The 18575-nt window shown below is 40.8% G+C and overlaps 1 protein-coding gene across 1 annotated transcript; it reads left to right on the top strand.

Moving 5' to 3' along the window:
* Positions 1–1095: 1095 nt before the first annotated feature.
* RP2 (RP2 activator of ARL3 GTPase) lies at positions 1096–17820 on the top strand. Its single transcript, XM_051807008.1, has 5 exons — positions 1096–1350; positions 10566–11231; positions 12842–12956; positions 14102–14187; positions 15251–17820. Exons 1-5 carry the CDS (start codon positions 1222–1224, stop codon positions 15332–15334), a joined length of 1080 nt encoding a protein of 359 aa, XP_051662968.1. The 5' UTR covers positions 1096–1221; the 3' UTR covers positions 15335–17820.
* The last annotated feature ends 755 nt before the right edge of the window (positions 17821–18575 follow it).

Below are 18575 nucleotides of genomic sequence, written 5' to 3'. Positions count from 1 at the left end.
TTCCTCTGCACTGCTTGGGGCGTGGTGGTGCACAGGTAGAGGAGTTGCAAATGGAGGGGTGAAAGTGGTAGGGTGGTGGAAAGGTTATGTTTTCATTTAGTATTTGTTTCTCACCATTCAACTCTATTTTTAATTGGCAAAAAAAAAAAAGTTAATTTCACAAGTCAATTTTGTGTGACAGTAAATGGCAAATGATCTCCCTGTCTCTATTTTGACCGATAAGCTTTTCCAGTCGTTCTCTCTCTGCCCTGTTGAGGAGAGACGGTGAGTGAATATCTGGGAAGGCAGCTGACAGCTGGCCAGTGTCAACCCCTCACTTGGTAACAAAGCATCAGAGACAATTTTGAAGTCTTTCCTCTCAACTGCAAGAATCAAATCTGTAAAATCTTGGGGAAAATGTTTTTGAATGGTTGGACAGTCTAACAAAAAATTTTGCGTTTTTTACCTCTGGGGAAAAAAACGAACCGAACGAAATCAAGCAACAATCTCACAAACCCCAACCCACATAGGAAGCCCGACTATTTGCAAAGGGATGCACAAAGCTGCAGGACGCTGGCGGTTTTCATGCTGCCACTGCTGCTCTTGAACACTTGCAGGAAGCCGGGAAAGCCGGGTTTTCCGGGGCAGCCCTCTCAGCAGGGCGAGCACGGCGGTGTCAGGCGTGCCGAGGGGCGCAGGCCCTGCACCCGCAGAACGCGCCGTGACGAAAGGTCAGTCCGGCTGAATTTAAAACGCCGCAACGGACGTTTTGGCTCCGACTTCCACAGATGAACCTGCGCACGGCTCCGGGCGGGACACGGGTTCAACCCTGGTAGGGCGGAGGGTTCACGAGCAGTCCTCGGACTCGGACTCGCTCCAGCGGGACTGGAGCGGGAGAACCCTCGACGGGGCGAGGGAGCGATGGCAGTCACTGGAAAAACACGTCTTCCCGCTTCCCCCCGGTCCCCTCATGCCCGGGGGTGTACTGCCTCCGGCGGCGCCTCTCCCGCTGTCAGGCACCGCTGTCCAGGCGTCTCCCCAGGCCTGCGGTGATGGCTGGAGTGGGACGGGGCGGGGACAGGGAAGGGGAAGGCGGGGGGAAATGTCGCGGTCGCTACGGGAGACGGGGGAAAACCGGAAGCCGGCGGGGCGGGGCGGCGCGGCGCTGGCGGGCGCTCCCCATCTCCTGGACGCTCCCCGTCTCCCAGCCTCTCCCCTCCGGGCGGCGGCAGCGCCAGCGCCATGGGGTGTTTCTTCTCCCGCCGCAGGAAGCCGGCCCAGGGCGGACAGCAGCAGCAAGCGGGAGCCGGCCAGGACGCGGCGGCCGGCGAGGAGAAGGCGCCTCAGTACAGCTGGGACCAGCGAGCCAAGGTACCCCCCTGGCCGGTGCCGCCCGGCCGCAGGCAGGACAGGGCTGGGGTACGGGCTGTCTCGGCGCCCTCCCCTGCCGTCTGGGGTCTGCGGGGCTGTGGCCGGGGCAGGGCCCCGCTCACCACAGGGGCAGCGGGAGTCTTCTCCGGTCCCGCTGTCGCAGCTCGGTCGGCGCAGTTCAGCGCGATTATTGAAACAACAACAAAGTATTTAGCCTAAGGATTTTACCAGGCAGTCTCAGACTGTGCAAGCGGGCGCTGGATCCCGCGGCTGCCGCCTGTGCATCGGTCCCCGGTGCCGCTGTGTCCCGGTGCGGCTGCCGCTGCCTCCCGGTGGGACAGCGCCCCGTGGGCGGAAAGCTCGGCTGTGACAGTCCCCACGGGTAGCGAGAGGGTGTCTGCCTGCCGTCGGGATTTCTGATACAGTGTGGGTCCCCTGGGTGTGTGTGTCACACGAGCAAACTGGGATTATTGGCAGCTGGCAGGGGAGCTGCTTATTCCTGGGCGAGCTGGAGTCTCCACACCTGGCATTTCAGTGGAGGCATAAAACTCGTGCGTTGTGTCCTGACTGTCAGTATTGATTCTTCCTGTTTGTCTGTTTGCACTCCTTTGGTGGTGTTTTTTTTTTTTTTTTTATTTTAAAGCTAGAGGAAGTAGAACTAGCTTATCAGTCCCTAAAATGATGGATGAAGACAAATCCTTCCCAGTGCTGCTTCCTGAGCTACTGAAGGCAATCGTAAAGTCTCAAGCAGGAAAGTGTTTAGATGCTGGATTGAATGTGTTTCTTCCTAGCCTCATTTCAACTTTCACTTCCTAAATATATCATGACATCATAGCCCTGCTAGGCCTCTCCTCCTCTCCTCTCCAGCTGCTTTCGGGTGGAGGAAGGAGAAACTGGAGCAGGCCATAAACTTAATTGATGTGGTTTTAACAAACAAAATCCCCAGAGCTTTAGGTCATATTTTACAGGTATGAAAAAGAAAATGTGTGAACTTATTTGAATGTTTAGCTTGCTTGTTTTTTAAACTTGGCCAGGTGCTCTAGGGTGTCTCTTAAGTCTTCCAAGTAGGTTAAGACAAGCTCAGATGGAGATGAGCTAGAGAGCATGTGTGTGGCCTGAAGGAATCAGTTCCTTGAGGATAAAGATGAGTGATCTGTGTTGATCTTGTTGGTTTGACTGGATATGGATATTTACAATGCAGAGAGAGAAAGGGAGGATGGCAGCCTGTCATATAGAGCCTATTCTCAGAGGGAGAGGGCTGTACTGAAACCATAATTTAGAGTGGCAGAACAAATTTTAGTCTGTCTAAAAGTAAATTACTGAATCAGCACTTGGAATAATATTTTTTAGTTTTAGAGCAAACTCATCAGCTAAAGCTCAACAGGTATGAGACTATTTACCCAGTCTACTTTTATGGCACTAACTTTGAAAACTAAAAGGAGGAAAGTCAGGATATAGAAAGACTTGATTCAGAGAATAGCCAACCTTGTTGCTAAGGAGGTGACTGTTTTTAATGTGCTGGAAGTAGGCTCAAGCTAATAGACGAGGCTATTACAGCATCAACAATCTCTCTGGAGAAGAAAAAAGTGTGTCATGTTTTGTGTGTAAAACTTCTTCCTTTTCTATAAAAGTCTCTTAGAAACCAGAAGAATCAGTGAGTTTGGGCTGTGCTAATGAACTGTGTAAACCATCAAATTAGGCACTTAATTTTGTACTGTACAGCCTAAGAATGGCTATGTAATGTTTAAGACCATTTCTCTTGCTCTTTGCAGCCTTATCTTTCGCTGGGCTTTTTTAGTATATGTTTAATACATTAAACTAGGAAAGCATTAGAGTCACTTCATCTTAGGTAAAGGAATACTGAGCATTTGGTACACTAAACTTGTTGATTCCAGTTTGTACTGAGACTAAGTGAGCCTTAATGCAGTAGCTTTAAGTGTTGTCTCTGATACCTTATCCTGTTGTCTGTTGTTTTCTCATTTCTGATGCAACACATATACTTACTTATTTTACAATGTGTGTTTGTACACAAAGTTAAATTGAAGTCAGTTGGAAAACTTGTGGCATGAAGACTCCTTTCTGTTCATCGAGTCCATTGAATTGTATTCTGAAGCCCGAAAACCTCAACTCTGAAAACGGATGTGCTAAGTGGTCTTTTGATGTTAATTTCCACCATTTGGGTTGGGGATGTGTTTCTGATTTTAGGCTTTCTTACTCAATGATGCAATTCTGGTTATATAGTGCAGTTTTGCAAGCAGGTTTGGTAATTGTCTGTAGTTCTTGTAAACTATCCTCTGTATCTTCTTACAGGTGGGTACATCTTGCTGCTCAGACACTCCAGCTGTCTTCCTGTAAACTAATGCCATTCTGACATTCTCACTGTAGGCAGAAAAATGTAGACACACTTGTGTGCATGTTTGTCTGATTAGGGATGTGGAGAGAGGTGACTGCTGGTGACAACTGTGCCGGAAGAAGCTCTGAAATGGAGGGGTTCCTCCAATGAAACTATTTCTTCTGCTTCTATTTCTTTTTCTTCCACTTCTCAACACCATTGCTAGTTGAGTCTATTTTAATTATGTTCTGATGACAAAATATAATTGCTATTGATACTGTCTGCTAGTGTAGACCTAGGCAAAGAGTAATATGATGATATCCTAGGGCCAATATAACTCTTGTGTAATAGCCCCAAAAATGGACCATGTGGTAGAAAACTCTAAATAGAAAACATTATAAAATTCTGATAGTTGAACTGAAATCAAGGAAAGTATATGAATTTGAGGAGCCTTTTCAAATTTCTGCATGAATTTATTAAGTGAGGACAGAAGTTTTAAGGTATGCAAAAATTAATCAAATTTAGATTGCATTGTAAATCTGCTGTAATGCTTGCTAACCCTTAGGTTTGGAGAACTGTGTGAAGATTACTTATGGGGCACTAGAAGAACCAAAGGATCAGTTTATCTTGAAAACAGAAGGGAAAAGGATGAATATTCAGTTTCTTGGTGCTCTAGGATTCTTAGTCCATGAGAATAAGTAGAGCATGGTTTATTCCAGTTTGTTATTACTGCATCAAATCCTGAGGACTTGTTAGGTCTTGTTGATGTCTTTGGGCCATCATGAGAGTCCCCTTCTGACCAAATGTGTAAGAGGAACTTGGTGATGCTCAGCTCGTCTCAACCTTCTTCAGCTAGGTTTTCACCTGGAAGATAACACTATGTTTCTGCTCCTGGTCTCCCTTTTCCTTTCCTACCTTACTGCCTTCTGTATGACTAACATTGTTTACATGTGTGACCAGAGCAATAACTTCAGCAGTAACTGAATATGGGTATGTACAGACAGGAACTCGGACTTTGTGTCTTGTGATGGCAGATACACTCATGTGCTGTGACCTTCTCCGCACAAGAAGAAACGCGAACAGCTGCATCATCTTTTTTGCAGTTGTCTCATGTTTGAAGAAGTAGGATTAGAATAATTATTACCATAATGGCATTTAGAGCTTAGAGGGACTTTCCTTCCCAGATGATTTTTCCTTTTAGAAGGAACAAGTGAAGTTTTGTTTTATGTCATCTGAGTTGTAACTTAACTGCTTTAGTTGATAGGAAACATGCAGCGATCATTGTTATGTTGTGCTGTGATGACCATATTCAAATGGTTTAAAAAACTCAGAGGTTCAACCTTCTACATAAATCATAGATAGTTTTTTCTTAGTTACCGTACATTTGAGGATCCTTCAAGAGTGGTCTGAGCTGATTTGGACATGTTGAACTGTCTAGATATTGTTTAGGTAGTCACTTTGTATTTTATTTTGGAATATGAGTAAAATAACTTTTTTTTCTCTAACTAAGTGGTGAAATATTCTGTCCTTAAATCCAGTTCCTGGTGCACCAGAAGAACTACCACAGTATTTCTCAAAACGTAGTTGATCAACTGAGAAACAGTCAACAGGTTCATATTAACAATATTTCCAGCTAAGTCAGGTATAGGCATGTAATAGCTTCCTTTCTTCTTCCTCTTGTCCTGTCTGTAGTATTTTGCAATGGTTTGCTGCTCAGAGAAGTATGACCATTTTATGCTATTATGGGTAGTCTAGAAGAGCAGGAAGATTACCAAGAATAGAACAAAATGTGGATTCAGACTGTTATATTGGCCAAATTTAAAGTCAAGGTGTGCAGGAGATGCTCCAAGATGAGAAACTGTATGCTAGTGACTGGAACCTGCACTACTGTTTCCACCTTGTCTTGTTATGCACAAATCTTGAAATCTGCTGGAGGGTAACTTCAACAAGCAGTCTCCAGAGGATGTTGCAACTCACTACTTCAGGGCACCAAACCCATACTTCTGCAAGTATGAATTTGCAGAAGTGTCTAGGCCTGGGAATGCACTTTTCTTTCTTATTTCCTTTCTGTTAATTCCCCTGCTGACAAAAATAACACTTAAAGCTTCTTAAGTTTGTGTGCCTGCCCTATAGCTGCAGCTTTTAATGTCACTGGGTCAGCAGCCAACTCTTGTATGTTGTCATCTGTATGTAAGTTCATAACTGAACTGCCGTCTGTTGTGACTTAGAGAGATAGGGAACAATTTTTTGAGAATTATATTTTAAAGGGAAGACCTTAGTGTAAGTGGTTTAGAAATACTTTACAAACTATTGTTTGCTCATCAGACACAGGTAACTAGGGGAGAACTGTAAACTGTTAAAAACAGCGGTACCTTCTCGTATTTGTGGAGGTGTATCATTCTTGGCTGAAACTCCTTTCCCGATGGACCCTGTGAAAAAGCCTTGTTAAAACAGGAACTCATACCAGAAAGAGTTCAAGATGTTGGGATCCTTGGTGATTCCAGGCACAGTTACCACTAAAAACTCTGAAGGTCTAGTACTCCCAAGTCTTCTTCCCAATGGAAGCTGCCTAGTTTTGATGCCAGTAAACTGGATGATGGTTGCTGAAGAGATATATGTCATGTGCAGCTGTCACGTCTAGTCTCTGACCTTCTTGCAAGGCAAGTGTTTGCAGGAAGGAAAGCTGCCTAATACGCCTTGCACTTGTTGCAACAGGGTGTCCTAGATTTCAAAGCAACCATGGCAAACTCTTGTTTGCTCTCACTTCTCTCCTTTCTTTATTCTTAAAATCCTTGCTCCTTACAATTTTTCCTCTAGTCCTTTGTAACAGACTTCTCACCATTGTTATTGCTGATAACCAAAAATGAGACTTCTGTACCTGTTTTGAGAGGGAAGAATATTTGTGTAAGCGGGGCTTTTTCATCATCATTTGTGGTTATTCTGTGGAGTAATTTCGGAACCTGTGCATAATCACTTCTGTTAGAAGGTTTCAACTCCTGAGCTGTGTGCATGTCTATTAATGTATGATTCTTACCTACTCCAAAAACTCTTTAAATTCATCTGAAAGCATTAAAAGATGCCTCTGTGAATCCTGTCATCCTTTGAACTTATACCAGCCTGGGGGGAAAAAAAGGCATTTAAAAATCTGTTAAGGGCTGGAGAGTAAAGCATCTGTCTGGGTGAGATGGGTGAATTTGGACAGAGTTTTTTGAAACTTTATCCAAGTACAAAGGACAAATAGATGAGTTATCAAATAGTTGATTTTTGCTGACCTGCCAACTGCTTAAGATTTTATAGCCAATGATGCACCAGATGAATGGGTAGAGAAATGAACATAGCCCTGGTTATGGTTACATGAGACTGCAGATGTTACCTTTTTATGGTGGTGTTTTTTGTTTGTTTGTTTGTTTGTTTGTGGGTTTTGTTTGGTTTGTTGTTGTTTTTTGTTGTTTTTTGTTTGTTTGTTTGTTTTTTGTGGGTTTTTTTTGCTATGTTGCTAAGATAAAGCTTAAGAAGCATATAGGGCTGACCATCAGGATAAAGAAGGTGGTTGCAGTGATTTAATATTAACCTGTCGATGATACCTGAAGACTTTAGAGATGGTGAGCATGAACTAAGAAGGCCAGTGGCATCCTGGCTTGTATCAAAAATGGTTTGGCCAGCTGGACTAGGCCATGAGCTGTACTTGGCACTGGTGAGGCCGCATCTCGAATCCTGTGTCCAGTTCTGGGCCCCTCACTTCAAGAAAGACACTGAGGTGCTGGAGCGTGTCCAGAGAAGGACAACAGAGCTGGTAAATGGTCTGGAGCACAAGTCTGATGAGGATCAGCCAAAGGAGCTGATGTTGTTCAGGCTGGAGAAAAGGAGGCTCAGGGGGGACCTTATCGCTCTCTACAACTACCTGAAAGGAGGTTGTAGCCAGGTGGGAGTCAGTCTCTTCTTCCAAGTAGCAAGTGATAGGACAAGAGGAAAAGGTCTCAAGTTGCTCCAGGGGTGGTTTAGATTGAACACTGGGAAAAATTTCTTCATAGAAAGAATTGTCAAGCTCTGGAACAGACATCCTGGGGAAGTGGTAGAGTCGCCATCCCTGGAGGTATGTGTAGATGTGGATTTGTTTAGTGATGGACTCAGCAGTGGTAGGCTAATGGTTGGGTTTGATGGACTCAGAGGTCTTTTCCAATCTAAACAATTTTAGAATTCTATGAACATGTTAACAACTCTTGGATGCATCCTCAGAATCATAGTTCTGCCTTCATGCCTCTTTCTCTGGCATATTTCTTTTACCCAGGAGAAGTAATATATTCATATCTGCTACAGTCTACTGGGTTACCCCCTCATCTCAGGGGCAAGAACCCAGTGAGGGGGGAGAGTGTTAAATCTATTTCATCAGGTTTCACCTATCATTCAAGTTATGTCAGGGCAGAACTCTTAATTCATGTCAGGGTAATAAAATGAAGCTCCTGAATCTGATGATAAACTGAATTTTTATCTTTAACTTTCTTTCTCAAAAACTCTCATTTGAAACTGTCTGTAAGCTGTGAGTTTGTTGACTGACCAGTGTTTTTCGCCTAGACCTAAATAAAAATGCAAAGTGAAGGTGAAGTTTCACATATATCTGCAAAAGCCACTGGAAGGTAAACATATGTAAGTATTCTTCCCAAGAGTGCCAAGGCAGTGGAAGGATTAAAAAAAGGTTTATTTCAGATGCAAGGACCACTTTTTTTTTGTGATGCTGCATGCATCGGGCCCCAGGGGCAAAAGGCAAGTTCCCACCCCCTCAGGGGCCTTTTTATTCTCTCTCTTTCTCCCGAAGTTCCCAAGGCCTCGGTGTATCTCTGTTAGGGCTGTCTCTCTCTTCTTACATACCAGAGAGCAAGGCTGAGAACTTGTCTTGCTATACGGGGTGGGGGAAGCATTGAAAGTGCCTTTGAGAAAGTGTTACCATTTAGGCAGAAAGCCTTCCTAGCAAAAACCGAGTTCTATCTTTCTGTTACAAATTCTTCTGGAAATGTATCTATTCCTACATGGCTGTATAGGATGAGCTGGTGCTGCTTCAGAGGCTCTGTGGAGCAGAGCAATTTAGAAGGACATGCTTAGGTTCCAAATTTCAAAAAAAGCTGTAAGTTCTGGAAACACTGAACTTCTCCTTCTGAAGAGAAGGAACTGTTCCTCTGTACCTTGTTTTGAAGGCAGTAAGCCTGTCTCCAAGGGTAATTTAAAAAAATCTCCAGCATACAGACATACACAGACGTACATAAATGTTCTAGAAGTTGCCTGGGAAGAAGGTATCCAAAACCAATTTTGATACTTGTATTCTCAGGTATGAGAGAATATGAATGTAAATATCTTGTATGTGGATCAAATATGTAACATTACATGAGGCTAAAGACCTTGGAGAGTTTGAATCCTAAGCATACAGTATGACTGAGTCTCCATGTTGTGTCTCCCAATTTTATTTGTAACTCTTCCAACTAACTTTCCTAGATGTGTACTAGTGAGGAGAGAATTCTAGGAAGCTATCTCCATTGTCTCAACTTCCATTTTATTTGGAAGACTGATCAGCTGAAAACCTCCTTTCCTGTCTGGGTGTCAGATGTGTTGTGCACAAGGAAGTACATTTTATCAGGTGGTAGACAATTCTAGCTTCCTTTAGCTGCTCTGGCCAAAAGCTACGTAGGCTGAGCTGGTTTAGTGAATGTCTGGCACTAGCCCATCCTGGTTTATGCCTTTTGCTGGTCTCTAAGTATCGTCTGAATGTTTGACATGCTGGGGAGGAGGAGTTTCTTTCACAGAAATTGTTGTAATGCATGATAACCGATTATGGTGCAGCAAACTTTAGGGCTGTCAGGCTGATATTCAAATAGCATGTTTATGGTCTTGTGTCAGGCTCGTTCAGATACTTGTATACTTCCAAGTGCTATTTTAATAAGCTTTCACAAGAGGGCAGAGTAGAATTTGCTCCAGGAATTGTAATTGTCTGGAGACTTAATGTGTAACTAGAAGTGAGCCAGCTCAGATTCCTTCAGTGTTACAATATGGGCTGTATTATTCATGCTTTCCACCTGTATCACACACAATCCTGAGTGCTGTGTGGCTCTTGAGTCACTGCTCCCCAACAGAGTGTCCCAGGGACAGCCACAGCCTCTCTCAAGTGTTCCTCTCTAGCACAGCAGATGCTGCAGTGTGGAGGAGGAGAGGTCTGTAAACATTCCCCCTGCACCACCACTGCCAATTTTTACTTCTTGGACATAGCTAAAACAATCTCGTATTTGTTAGCACAAAAATCTTTTCATTGTTAGCACAGGAAAATGCTGTGCTTTAGATAAGCAAACACTCTGTAGTTTGCAAACATAATAGAGGAGATACTGCTTGACAGCAACAATGTTTCCATGTTTCCTTGCAACATGTTGAGGTGTTGTTAAATATGATCAAGAAAGCTACTCAAAACGGAAATACTGTGTATCCCCAGCTTTATGAATCTGTATGTTGGACAATTTATTTATTACAGTTACTACTCTAAAACCCAGAACCATCATCCTTCTTGAAACAGTTCAGAGTCCATAGAAAAAACTAGTTCACCCCCCCTTTAATAAAGAAAGGACAAAATTATTTAATTGCTTTGTTTTGTTTTGTTTTGTTTTTTTCCCTGGCGAATCTCAGAAGTATAGTTTCAATTCTTTGTTGCTCCTCAGTACAGTGTATTCCAGTAGTTTAGATAAAAGAGCTGCTTCTGATCTTTCATCACTCTTTGAAGAGTCTTCTGGAGTTTGTCCTGCACAATTCAGTGGTACTTCAATTAATGCAAGTCAGTTGTCATTTAGCATTGTCATATTCTCTGTATGTGAAGATTTTAACCTTCTTTTTTTTTTTCTTCCTCCCTCAGATTGACCCCAAAGATTACACTTTTTCCGGACTTAAAAATGAAACTGTGGGTCGACTGCCTGGAAAAGTAGCAGGGCAACAATTTGTCATTCAGGACTGTGAGAACTGTAGTATCTACATATTTGACCATTCTGCTACAATCACTATTGATGACTGTGTAAATTGCCAAATCTTTTTAGGACCAATAAAAGGCAGCGTGTTCTTCCGTGACTGCAAAGATTGTAAATGCATAGTTGCCTGCCAACAGTTTCGCACTCGGGACTGCAGAAAGCTGGAGGTATTCTTGTGCTGTGCCACCCAGCCCATTATTGAGTCCTCCACGGGTATGAAATTTGGATGTTTCCAGTACTATTATCCTGAGCTTGCTTTACAATTTAAAGATGCTGGTCTGAGTATCTTCAATAACACATGGAGCAACATCCATGACTTTACCCCTGTGTCAGGAGAAAACAATTGGGGCCTTTTGCCTGAAACCGCTGTAGTCCAAGATTATGTTCCTCTGCCCAGCTCTGAGGAGCTGAAAGCTGTCAGAATTTCTACTGATGCTACGAAGAGCATAGTACCAATAACTCAAGGGCGGAGACAGAAAAGCAGTGATGAATCATGTTTGGCTGTGTTTTTTGCTGGTGACTACACAACTGCAAACGCCAGGAAGTTAATTGATGAGGTAAGCAACCTTTGTCTTCATTCAGCTTTTTGAATTCTTCATTAAACTTTCCTCTGGACAGCCTTTAATGCTCCCTGAAGGGGAAACACACAGGCTCTGTTTGTTTACTGACCATACTGATCAACTGCACTATTTAAAACCTTAAAGCAAGATAAGAGACTGAATCTCATTTGATCAGTCAGTTGCTTTACAGCTGACATCCTGTGAGTGGCACCTCTATCCTCTAATACTTCCAGTATATTTTTCCATCATGGTACGGCAAAGCAATGTTCTGAAGAAAATGTGTAGTTGGTTTGATGAACTTGGTCAAATCAGTAAGTGATTGACAGTGCTTGTGAAAGGGATGTAGCTGATTAACTTGTTAGCTTACTGCCTTACAAAGTCACAGCTGACAAAAGTCTGTCCTAAAAGTTTTTCTGTGCTAAGAGAGACTCTGAAAAAATAACGTGTTAAAATGTATCTCCTGTGACATCTAATGTTGTAATTTTTTTTCTGAAAGAGACCATGAGTGTTTGTCATGGCTAGTCAGCTGTCTTCGATTACTTAAATAGCTGGTGTGGTCTTTTTTTTTTTTTTCCCTTTCTGTGTGAGGCAGCAGCTTCCAAGTTCAGCTGAGTTTGTACTTTCCTGGGGCTAAAATTTGAGTGTGGCTGGCTGCTTTTAGCACCCTGAAGTGTCAGGGTAGCCATGTAGCCAAGTAACCATGGGCTACAGCATCTGAGAGAGGTATCTGCAAAAGCTGCTGATCACAGTGTTGTATGATCCACTAAACAACTGGTGGAGCTCTTTCCCTTGGGTTTTTAGCTGCAGGGTGTTTCCTTGCCTCCCCTTTGCCCAGTTGGACTTTTGTGGAACTGAGTTACTAACAACTTCTTGAATGAAGGGAGATAATGATACTTATGGTGGTTTTTTTTTTCTAGAGAAGGAATAGCTACAGTAAAGAGGATAATAGATGTGTTCTCCCGTGTTAGTAGTTCTATAGGTATTAAAGTTAAGAAGATGCTAAAAGACTAGTTAGTGAGATTCTGTGGAAATCTTACTGCTCTGTAGATTAATGGATGCTTTGGAAGTACGAATGTATTTGCTGCTCTTCCACATGCTTTTAGTTTCATACTAGATTTAGAGTAAAAAGGTATGTGGAGTGTGTGATGTGTGCATGTGTTTTCAGAAATTTGTAACTATTTGTCCAAGATGGAAAGCTTCAACAATGGATAGATGAGAGGTTGAGCTAATGCTTGACTGAACTATTGCAGACTAATGAGAACTAACTGCTTGATTCCAGATGCTGAATGCTTTTAACTCCCATTAGTTTCAGCTTCTGAGGGATTGTGGGGAAAAACACACAAACCTGAGCCATAATATAAAACAAAACCATTCACATTTATTCCTTTAGGTGCACTAGGGTAGAGGAGAAAATCTGGATGAATGGAATGAAAATAAACAGAAATGTAGAAAAAGAAAATGGTCTTTGAAAAGAACAGAAAGGGTCCCTTTGCTCTGTGGTTTAATGTGTATGGGAAAACTGAGTATATTCCAGTGTAATCTGGATAATCAAGCTGAACTCTCTGCCTTAGAAGCATTTTTAACATGAATTCTTTCTCTGGTAACAGATGACTGGTAAAGGCTTTCAACTGGTACAAACTAAAGAGGTCTTAATGAAGGCAGAGGATGCGCACAGAGTTTTCCAGCAGCATGCATCAGAATTCATTCCACTGCTTGAAAAAGGTGAGTTTGTGTTGTTTTCTTTCTCCTCTTGATATAGGAATCTGTCACCAGAGAGTTCTGGAGATGAAAGAGAAGTGAAGGAGAAATTTGTGTTTCAAAGGCATACTGTAAAACCTGTTGAGATGAGTTCTGGAAGCCTCAGTGAGGCCCTAAACCAGCAAAAACTCCTGAAGGCATCAGAACCGTGTATTTTGTGGCTCTGCTCCCCCTCTAGTGGTCCCACCACATAGCTCTGGAGCACTGGCAATGCAGGTCTGCCTGGAGTGGTCAAAAGAAACTCATACTCTTAGACTGTTTTTAACTTATCATTCCTGCTCAGCTACAGAGATGTTCAGAGTTTCTGTATAAATATTTAAGTGAACCAGTATAGATGTGCATAGAGCAGACAAGCATTAAATTCCTGTTTATAACTGGTGTACTGTCAGAGTATTTCAAAAGCCTTTCTATTGATTTAACTGCAATTGGGTTTTGTCTCTTCTTGCAGAAGTACTGACATCTTGTTATCTGTTATATGTTAAAGATCAATATTCACTCCCAAACTTGGCAGCAGCTTGCAGGTTTTTTCATGGTGAGACAAGGAGTCTGTGATATTCATTGCAAGAATAGGACAAAAGATGAAAGTCTAGTTTATGGTCTATTTTGCAGCCATGTGGGAAGAAATACCATGTTCAGAATGAAACCAGAGAAAGGGGATGTGCAAATAGTGGGTGAGAAGAAGTCTAAAAATCAGGCAATTTGCTATCTTGGGACCGAGGCAATAATGCCTGAATGACTCAGTCCTACTCCAGATGTCTGTGAAATGGCTCACTATTTGAGCAGTATAGTCTGACTCACTTCCACGATGCCCAGCTCTCCTTAGTGTTTTTGTGCTATTGCTGTCTTTCAAAAAGTAAAACTGGAATCCTGCCAAAATCTCTGCAAAAAATGAGCATGGAATAGCTGATACTTTTTTCTCAGATAACACTGTGCTTTTTTTTTAACGTGTTTTAAGTGTTTTCAATTCTTTATCCAGCATTATGGGGCTGCTTGAGCAAAAATTATAAAATGCTTCTTGTGAGCTTCACAATTCCCTATGGATTGAGAAATCTGCTGTTTCGATGCCAGGCTTAAAAGTAGTATTGATTTTAGATGAAACTATTTTCTAGGTCCAGTGGTTGCTTTGGAGTTCAATGGAGATGGTGCTGTGGAAGGATGTCAAAGCACTATAAATGAAGTTTTTAGTGGGACCAAGGTAAGCTGATGTATTGCTTTATCGACAGAAAATATTACAGAATGTCTGAGCTACTTCATGGTCAAGATGTAGTGTTGACATACTAAAAAATCTTTTTAGGTTCATGAGTAGTAAAATCTGAATACTCTTTGGTCGTTGTTGTTGTTTTGGTTTTTTGTTATTTGTTAGTGGCAAGAAAATCTTGTCAATCCTAGGAAAGCAAGTTTTAACTCCCCATATCCATTGAAGAATAGACAATTTCCACTTAAAGTGACAAACCCTTTGCTTTCAGGCAGCTGTTCAGAGAACACTAGAATGTCTTTTAGACAAAGTGTCCATACAGCTCCTTGCTGTCTTTTGGTTCCTTTCAAAGACTTACTTGGAACTAGACTGCCCAGTTTCTGAAAAACAGTCTTCTTGTAGTAAGTCATCTCATTTAAATTTTTGACTGAGGCTATTGCTTGCATGATAAACAGCTACAATGCTATCTTTTACACTGAACTGTTTGGGTATTGCCTAAGACAATTATAGTTGATCTGCTGAAAGCTTTCAAAGGTGACTCTCCTGGAGCTTGGACTTCACATGCATTGATAAATTTTGAAAAATGCAAATGTAATTGAAGTTATTTTAAAAAAATAGTCATCTGCTGAAGAAGCAACTAAGTTTTTTTGAGAGGAATATAGCACAAGGAAGTCTTTCTTACGAACTCTGCCTTTCTGTTAAAGGAAAGTGGTAGTCTAAGGATTTCGTGTATTTATTTTAACCCCCTTCTCCTGGACAGAATTGACTTTACCAATCAAAATACATCTAAATGGACACTAGCTGAAGCTGTGACCCCTGAATAATCAAGCCTCAAACTTCTAATCAGTAGAAGGCAAGGGTTAATGCAGCTAGCATGTCTGCTAGGAAGAGGTGATGGTAACAAACCTCAGGGCTGAGAGAATTCTAGGACTGTTCTGTCATACAGTGGAAACCAACAGAGTTGTGCCCCTCATGAAATGCAAAACTAAAAATTAGCATTACTGATTCCAAATGAGCAACTACTTTTAGTGGTGCATAACTATTTTCTTGTTTAACAAAACAGGTTTTTGTATCGGAAAGCAAGGCATCAGCATCTCAAGATGTAGACAATTTCTACAACTTTGCTGACATGCAGATGGGAATGTGAAGTTTAGCATGAAGGTGTCCACATATGGTTTGTCTTGGCACTTGGATGTCACTTGGCTTGAATATTGAAGTAGTTTTGTCATTTGGTTTTGTATTTCTCGTATATCCTTTTTATAAAGCTACTGGTGGTTTTAATACCATATTACCTGAGCTGGAGTAAATGGCATAGCCCTCCATGTGCATTGTGTTTGAAACTTATGTTTCAACTCCAAAAACAATTGAGCTTTTCTACTAACTTTTTTACAGTGATTTCTAAACATCTATCGACACTTGAATGTTTCTTGACAACATCTAATGGTTACAAGTATTTAAAAGTGCAATGCTGATCAAAGTTTGATGCAGTAGTAATTGTTACCTTGAACTCAGACACATTGTTTAGAAAGTGCATTTATGTGAAACTTGATGCTCAAAACTTATCCACATGCAAATTTGTCTTCACTGGGGGTCCAGGAAGGAAGCTGTAGTCATTGACTTTTTCTGAAAGCTTAATCTGAAATAAATTGTCCTTATAGCACACTTTCAAAAATGGTTTTTGACTTTGGCTTACTCTGCTTCAGCATATTTTTTGAGTAAAGTTGTTTGCAGCAGCATTTATGCCGAGCCTTGTCACAAAAGCATTCTGGTAAGTGAGCACTTGCCTGGCTTTTCTGCTTTGAAGTGAATTCTGAGCATGAGTGCTCTGCTGAAGCTATTCTAAGGTCCACTCAGGTTTTCTGGTGATACAGCTGCCTCTGGCATTCCCAAGTCACATATGAGATATACATGAGGTTCCCTTGGACTCAGAGCAATAAGTCTCTGGCACCATTGTTGCTTGATAGAAGGGACACCCAGTAATCAGTAGTCAGAGAAGAGCTCTGATGGCATTTAAAAACCCCTTTTCTTTGCTATACCCCAGGAGAAGGCTTTTATATTCAGCAGTACTAAAAATTGGCTGTAAAGTGCTACACACTGCTGTAGGGTTTATTTTGTGTTAATTCTTAAAACAGACCGAAGAAGTGCTACTAGCATTTTTTTGAGATGCATTTGAATAAGAATGCTTATTGCTAAACAGTGCATATGAGAATGCAAATCTATATGGATATTAAATACGTGATTGATTTATTTTTGCATATTATATCCTTATGGATTTTTCTACATGAACTTAAAGCTTATGTCCTGGTTTACAAGCCCTCTGTAATACTTGAACAGAGTGTGCATGCAGACACACAAAACCAAATTTCATAATCAAAATAGTGGCTTGCCAGTTTGCATAGCTTTTACAATTCAGTGAATGGATTTGGACTGTGTTGAGGTGCTAAACCATTTCCTCATTACGGTCATCTGTCAAAAGGGAAGATCTTGCACATCTTAACTGAAAATGATTCTTGACTCAACATTTTCACAGCTCTCGAGCTCCACAGTGGGTGGCTAAAAACACGTCTAATTTTTTGGAATTGGCACATGAAAGAATCTGTTCTTCTGGAATTCATAATACTGTAATGCCAAAGAGAGGTTCTGAACTATCATTTTGTTGCTACTAGGCAAATGCTTGCTATTAAACTAGAAAATATGTCCTTAGGACTTCTTGTTACAGTTATGCATTGATTAAATAAGGAAGAATATCTCCTGAATAAACTAAACTAAACCAAGGTAAGAAAAATGCTACTTCTCTGAAATGTTTTTATTTGACAAAATGAAATAAAATCAAGCCACTACCAGAATCCAGCTGGTAGTAGAAATTGCCACTTATTTACACTTAGCCAGCCAGGATTAATTTATTTTTATTATATGTCTGAGGAGAGGCTGCGAAAAGAGCTAGAAATTTTAGATTGATCTCTAAAGTACTAGCACAACTCATCAGTCAACATTTGCAAGAATTAATCTAGACACATACAGTAAATGTATTATTTTGGTATGGACAGTGCATTAAAATTTTGTACTAAAGAGCTGTCATTGTATAATTTATCTAAGCAGTGCAGATATTGGACTGTTCTAGTTTCTAAACTTTTACATATAATATTTCCAAAGTTATACCTTGACATGTGATTATGTTTATAGTTTACTTTTTATATCATCATTGCTCTGGAAACAAAGTGCTAAATTGATTTTTGTGACTATTTTTACTGAAGGACAGGATGATTAATTGAAAATTAATCTAGGCTTGCAACAGTGGAAAAACTTGTCTATATGCTAGGAAAGAGCACAGTGTTGCTTTTTTTAAAATATTGATAGTCTGCTTACAAACATAAAGAATTGTTAATAAAAAAACCCTAAATAATGAAGGAGTTTCTCAATCCAATTATTTGTCTTTTGACTTTCATTTTTTGCTAACAGGTGTCAAGAACACTTTTATCCTAAGAGTCAGGTATTATATGCATTACAGAATGGTACGTGTTTCATGTAGTCTTTGTACATTTCATGTAGTCTTTGTACTTGTCATTTGTATAGCTTTTTATGTAATTTGTATTGCACTGTGAATGTGATTCATAATAAACATGGGAAATATCTAAACTCTGGATTGTGGAAGATTTTTTTAAAATTATAGTATATTGTAAAACATAATGTAATTATATTAAGTATAAAAACTGATTTCCGTATTTCAGCGGGGACTTTAATTAGATACTTACAGCTTATTGAAAATAAACATGAACTCTGTAGTCAGCCATCCTCCAGAAAAGGTGATTTTTTTGACAGCAAGGATTTTTCCTTAGTCACTGAGGACATGATTAACTGCACACTTCAGTTTTCCTAAGAAAATATAGAAGGTATTCATATATCAACCTGTACAGATACAAGTACAGATATTCCTGGATGGAGGCTGTTAAAGGACTTCTCCCTGATCTCTGTGTACATGTGGTGGTTTCTTTTTGTTTTGTTTCTTGGCTTTTTTTTAAAGTTGTAAAAGTTTTGTGCATTTTAAATGTTCTTACCTCTTTGGGTACTAGATGCATGCTAGTGATGTGGTTATAGCAACAACAGATTGTGGTGGTTATACTAGTATAGTTGTTCATTTAGAAAGCAATTCCTTTGTATATCCCATGTAACATCTGAAAACAGGTAGACATTTAATAAATTTCCAAACTCAGCTTTAAACTGGTCAGAAATGAGAATCTTCCAAGTAGACATGGTCTAGGGCAACCCTCATGAAGTTAAATGTTTGTAAAGAACATGAAGTACTGACTTTATCAATATAATTTTCTTCTGAATATATTGAGTTAAACTGTGAAGCTTTAAAGAATCAAAGCTTTTGATTTACTTTTAGC

This window comes from Manacus candei, unplaced genomic scaffold (genome assembly GCF_025592945.1).
Source record: "Manacus candei isolate 608988 ecotype Guabito, Panama unplaced genomic scaffold, ASM2559294v1 h1tg000069l, whole genome shotgun sequence".
Taxonomy (NCBI): Eukaryota; Metazoa; Chordata; class Aves; order Passeriformes; family Pipridae; genus Manacus; species Manacus candei.
The sequence above is the reverse complement of the archived record's forward strand: the minus strand, read 5'-3'. Positions and strand labels throughout refer to the sequence as shown.